This window comes from Corylus avellana, chromosome ca2 (genome assembly GCF_901000735.1).
Source record: "Corylus avellana chromosome ca2, CavTom2PMs-1.0".
Taxonomy (NCBI): Eukaryota; Viridiplantae; Streptophyta; class Magnoliopsida; order Fagales; family Betulaceae; genus Corylus; species Corylus avellana.
The window spans coordinates 50,579,377-50,585,771 of NC_081542.1; the positions used below are offsets into that span (position 1 = coordinate 50,579,377).

Sequence of the window (6,395 nt, forward strand, 5' to 3'; positions counted from 1 at the left end):
TGGAAGCGTCTCCAAGATTGGAAGCTTAATTTCTTGTCCCAAGCCGGGAAAGAAATTTTATTGAAGGCGGTTATTCAAGCAATACCCACCTATTGTATGAGTATCTTCAAGCTTCCTAAGGTGCTTTGCTTAGAGATCAATTCCCTAATGACGAAGTTTTTCTGGGGTCATAAAGAGAAGGAGAACAAGATTCACTGGATGAGTTGGAGCAAGATGAGTTTGTCCAAGGCTCAGGGGGGCCTAGGCTTTCGAGACATTGTTAGCTTTAACAAAGCTCTCTTGGCCAAGCAAATTTGGCGGCTATGGAAATATCCAGACAGTTTAATCGCAAAGATTATGAAAGCGAAATACTATCCGGAGTGCTCGGTCCTTGATGCACCTTGTGGGAAAAAACCGTCTTTTGCTTGGAGGAGTATCCAAAATTCTAGTGATCTTGTCAATGAGGGATTGATATGGAGAGTCGGGAATGGGCAATCAATACGGATTTGGAAAGATAAATGGGTTAAGTCCCCAACTACATATAGAGTGCTCTCTCCCCCAAGTGTTATTGACCCTGACTCTACCGTGAGTGCACTAATTGACAATGATACCAAATGGTGGAATTCCTCCTTGTTGGAACAATTATTCTCGAGAGAAGAGATGGATGCTATCCTATCGCTCCCTGTCAGCTCTACGGACCAAGAGGATACCCTTATATGGAGGGGCACGACCAAGGGGGTTTTTACGGTGAGGAGCGCCTACCACTTACAAAAGGAGCGGGATATGGCGCTCCAAGCGGAAGGGTCCTCAAATGTCCGAAATAGGCCAATCTGGCAGTCCATTTGGCAGCTCACAATACCAAATGCTGAAAAGCATTTTCTTTGGCGGGCATGCCATAATACATTACCCACTAGAACCAAGCTTTGTGATCGGAAGATTCTTACGGATCCAACATGCCCGATTTGCGAAAGGGAACCTGAAACCATTTTTCACACTTTGTGGCAGTGCCCAGCAGCACGTGATGTCTGGAGTGCAGGGGGCATTATCTTCCAAAAAAGCTCGTATGAAGGGCCGGAATTTCTACAGGTGGTTGAGGGGCTGTTTCACAAATGTAACCAGCTGGAATTTGCAAAATTCGTGAACATAGCTAGACGTATTTGGTTCCGGCGTAATGAAGTTATCCATGGTGGCTCTTTTACCCATCCTAACAATATTATCCAGCAAGCAAATCAGGCAACGGAGGTGTTTGGGTCTTTACTGGGGGAGGGGAAGACAGCCCGGGAACTCAACTGTGTCTCCCCAGTGCAGAAATGGAAGGCACCCCCGCAGGGTTGGTTTAAAGCTAACTGGGATGCCGGAGTAGACAGAAACAAGGGGTGTGTGGGACTAGGTGTAATTATCCGGGATCACCATGGAGCTATGTGGGCTGCCAGGAGCCAGGTACGTGAAGGGTGCTTAGATCCCACTGCAGCGGAAGGCATGGCTGCCTTGATGGCAGTCCAGTTGAGCGTTGAAATGGGCTTTTCACAGGTTCATTTTGAGGGTGATGCTAAGAATATCGTTGAAGCAGTGAATTTCGGAGGACCAGACGACAGTGCAAAGGGACACATCACAGCAGATATTTGCTCCAAGTTACGGGCTATCCCAGCCTGGGAGATGCGTTATACCCGGAGAGAGGCTAACAAGGTGGCTCACCTTTTAGCAAGCTCAGCTATAGTGCATTGTATGAATAAGGTGTGGCTGTATGACCCGCCAGAATGTATACGTGACTATTTGCAAGCAGACATTTCTGCTTTGCCTTTTTCAACATAAATACAAGACACTAGTTATTCTCAAAAAAAAAAGAGTGCATAGCTATTACTGTGGTCTCCAACCATTAGAGTACGAAAACCCATCTAGTACATAAGATAATAAGATAATTAATGCCAGTCAGCACCATATTAATAATTGCCACCAGCATAAACACATGGGCCGAAAGAATGTTGGGTTATGGTTCCAGTAGTCCCAAAATGTCAGCAACTTTGTTTGTGTAATAATCTGGTTTGATGTTATTTGAAGGGTCTAGAAGAGTAGGTTGACTTGTTACTCCTGCAATCACAACAGTTTCATGAGCCTCAGCAAATTCATGGATCACTAGTAGCCCCTCAAAGTTAACAACTTAAAGCTACTCTTGATTGATCATACAAAGAAGAGGGCTGTGCTACCTGAAAGTACAAGAAGAGTTTTGCATCCAGCATTCTGTCCAAATAAGATATCAGTATCTAATCTATCACCCACCATACACATTTTGGAGCAACTGACTTGAAATCTGCAGAAAAAAAAAATTACAAGTAAATAAATTTGAAATCAAATCCAATAACAAAAGTGTAATTAATTATGTCAACAGAATCTATCGTTATGCTATACCTGTCTTTTACTCTCTGTAGTCTACATGTATTCTACAACCTTTCAGTTTATCTGCTCCAATTTCACTTTGGCTATTAAATTACATGACTCCCAATTGATTACACATTTATTTTATTTATTTTTTTGTAGTAACTATAAGTTTCTGATTAAAGCATGTGATTTCAGTAAAAAGATGAGTTGTATTGTAGATTATGTGCCTGAATTTACATGATTGTAATTTATACAATGATTCCAATCAGAATGCTAACTTTTGTACTAAGAAGTCCATTAAAAAGGGGGACGGCTTTCCAACTACAATAGGCTCCTTCTGGGTTGATCCACAAATAGCAGCCACCATACACCCTGCACCTGAAATTCAAATTGAAACATTATGAGGAAAACTGTCAAAGTTGCTCACTAAGTGAACTTTCTTAAAGTGAAAGATTGAAAGTGAAAAAGAAACCAGGCCACTCTTGCAAATCAGTCATATGTCCGACTGCATCGCGATTAGTAGCAATGAAAAGGCATCCAGGATTCTCACGAATGCAAAGGGTTCCATATCTGCCAGTAGAAAGCTTGAACGTTTTAGACAAATCAGCAAAAACAAAGCAGTAAACAGCTCGTTATATGAAATTTTAAATATATAACACAGCAATTAGCATTGCATTTTAGAAGTCCCGAGGTCAAAATGCTTATAGTAGAAAAAATGACCACGATACTAATAAATTCTCTATACAGAGAAGTTCCCTCCTGAATTACGTTGAGCACCTGAGATCCTGAATGCAATGTTGGTTGTAACCTTTGCAAAGGTCAACAAGCCTTTGGTTTTGAGTTAATCCAACAGAGAAACAAAAAACAAATGAAAATGGGCTAAGAAAGCTAGGTGAAGAAAATATACAGTAAAGACTTAATAGCTACTAACATGAGAAATTATTGAGGTAGAAGCCATGACAAGTTGAGCATCAAAAGATTAAATCAAGACAATCTCTTCTGGAACATGTATATATTTCCTTTAGAATGTTTTGATAACTTCTTTCAAAGAGTCAACAAAGTTTATAGAGGTCTAGAAATCCCATTGGCAGCCCACATCAGACAAGAATGTCACACGTTTAAGTGGTTTGTATTCAAGGGATTCCTTAAGGCACACAATTGAAACTATAAAAGTCAACAGGTAGCAGACATTACATAGGGGAGAGGGAAACAAGGTATTTAGACTTTCTTACTGAAGCTTGTAATAGTTAATATACTGATCTAGTCCAACAACTACAGCTCCAACCTGGGAATAGGAGTTCTGCAGCATTTCAATAGCAAGCAAACAACACAAAGTAAAATTCTCAAAGAAATTAGAATCAATCTGATACATTACAGTCTTTTCATGTTCAAAGAGGCAATTTGGTTTCAGCTGTACTGTCTTTTTGCCATCCTCCTGCAATAATTTGCTTTCATTAGCATACCTATGGCAAGAGCTTAAAACTCCAGGGTTTCTGCCCTAATGGCACGAACGTAACCAGGCAACCCAGCCAGTTGGGAATGCCAGAACTACGGACCGTCCTTAATTTGACCACAAAAACTGTTGACGCCATTCATGAAAAGTTGAGAAATAAAGACTGAAAATGCACTTGAGTATATGAGATTTATATCTTATCTACAAGCTAATAAACTTAATTTTGAAAATGGAAATGAATAAATTACCGGGCCACCAAGACCAGTAAATCCAGCAAGCTCCAACTCTTCCAATATACCTTCCTCACCTATCACATAAACCTGCGAAAAGGAACAAACTTGTGAGGACAATCACAAACTACCAATGACACACAACAAGGGCAAATTCACCAGCGATAGAACATTCAATTTGTGGACTAACAAATAAGTCATGAATAGAGAAAAACTAGTTATTAGACCCACCAAATGTGTGACTCTAAACAACGAACCATATCTCAATGCATAACCACTTCCAACTAGAGGACAGTGGTACCTCTAAAAATGCATTTTTGTGTGTCAAGTTTTTCTTTCTTAGTAGTTAATTAGCATTATCTTCTTCTAATTCTCTAGGAAATTAAACAAAAAAGACTTGTATTTTCCATTTCAGGTAAATGGAAATTCAAAAATTAAAAGAAAATGTGTGAATAGAAGCAGAATGAACCTTTTTTTCTCTTGGAAAATTATTGACCTTCAAGAACATAGCAGCCGCAAAGGATGAGCAGAATATCTCGTCCTACAAAAACAAAGATGGGAGAGAATCAGCATTTAGAAAGTACTACTCATAATTGTTTCTGAAAAAAGTCTACTGGAATTGGGATTGAGAGAAAAACCTCATTGACAGAAATTCCCAAGGAATGAAATTTCTTAGCGTATTGCCTCCTTGATTTTGTGGAATTATTGGTCACAAACACCAACTTCTTTCCCTGAAATATGTATTAGGGAATTAATAAGAACTTCGAACATTTCGAACCAAAAAAAAAGGGAAGAAAGAGAGAGTGAGAGCGTGCCTTGGAGCGAAGCATATCCAATGTCTGCGGGACGCCATCAATAAGTGCATCACCCTTCCAAATCACACCTGTGTATAAAAAAACCCAGATCATTCGTACTAATTATATACAACAAGATTATCGAGATTAGAATTGAAAGAACAAAAATAGTGGAGAAGTAAAAATGAATGAGACCGTCGCAGTCGAAGAGAAAAGCTTCGACGGAATCGACAAGATCTCCGACGTTCTGGGAAGAGAGAAGCTGAGTGGCTCCTCTTGCGACGTCCATTGCGTTCGAAAAGTGTAAGCTGCAGATGCCTTTACAGTCTTTACTGTACAATTGGCTTTAAGTCTAGGCGTCTAGCGGTATCTATAAATGTACAAAACGTCTATATACACAGAACCATCTCTCATCGGTTCTTCTATTGCTTAATAGCATCTTTGATATTGCGTTTTGAAAAATAAAAAATAAAATTTTTAAGTAAAAATATATATATATATATTGAAAAAAAAGCGTGTTTTTGTCATTTTTAAGCTTTTTAAACCCTTAAAAGTATTTTTAATTTTTGGGAAAACTTCAAAAAACCCCCCTGAAGTTTCAGCCGATTTGAAAAGCCCCCCTGAATTTCCAAAACTCTCATTTAAGCCTCCTGAACTTCTATTTTCTCTCACTTTGGACCCCTTTAACATTAAACTACGTCGTTTTGAATGTTTTATACCCATTTTACCCTTCCCCAAAACTACGTCGTTTTGTGTCCTAAAATTACCCAACCTAAAACGACGTCGTTTTAGGCATTAATTTTTATTTTTTAAAAAAATTAAAAAATTAAAAAAAATTAAAAAAAAAAAAAGAAAAAAAAATGCCAAATCCAAGCACTTATCGAGTCTGCTCTCCTACTCGGGTGTTACATTCGGAAGCTACTGTCAGGGAGCTCATTGATACAGACTTGAAATGGTGGAATGTACCCCTTCTGGAACAAATATTTTCGAAGGAGGAAGCTCTTCTAATTCAAACAATTCCTCTCAGTAGTACAAATCAGCCAGATATGCTCATATGGAGGGGGACAGCAAATGGGGGTTTTTCAGTGAGGAGTGCTTATTTCTTACAGAAAGAGCTTACTTCCCAGAGCATGGCCGAATGCTCCTCTAACAGGGGAAATGACATCTGGCGTAAATTATGGGCTTTGCCAATTCCTAATACCGAAAAGAATTTCTTGTGGCGAGCATGTCATGATATCTTACCCACTCGTGAGAATTTGCACAAGAGGAAAATCATTACAGACCCTGCCTGTCCGCTGTGTGGTTATATGGTGGAAACTGGGCTTCACGTTTTGTGGCACTGTCCAGCAGCGATGGACTTGTGGGGTATGGGAGGAAAAAAATTTCAAAAGAGCAATTTTACCGGGCCGAGTTTTTTGCAAGTGGTTGAAGGAATGTTTAGCAAGTGTAATATTGAAGAAATGGCTCTGTTTGCAGGGTTGGCTAGACGTCTTTGGTTGCGACGGAATGAAATCCTGCACGGAGGACCTTTCTCCCACCCACAAGCAATGTTGTTACAAGCTG

At 39.6% G+C, this 6,395-nt stretch overlaps 1 protein-coding gene across 1 annotated transcript; it reads right to left on the minus strand.

The window, feature by feature from the left end:
• Positions 1–1,887: 1,887 nt before the first annotated feature.
• Positions 1,888–5,192, minus strand: LOC132170734 (phosphoglycolate phosphatase 2). The gene is made up of 11 exons (XM_059581821.1): positions 5,028–5,192; positions 4,854–4,921; positions 4,677–4,769; positions 4,508–4,579; positions 4,057–4,128; positions 3,731–3,790; positions 3,588–3,640; positions 2,828–2,925; positions 2,634–2,733; positions 2,184–2,287; positions 1,888–2,067 (listed from the first exon to the last, which is right to left on the minus strand). Exons 1-11 carry the CDS (start codon positions 5,119–5,121, stop codon positions 1,967–1,969), a joined length of 915 nt encoding a protein of 304 aa, XP_059437804.1. The 5' UTR covers positions 5,122–5,192; the 3' UTR covers positions 1,888–1,966.
• Positions 5,193–6,395: the final 1,203 nt, after the last annotated feature.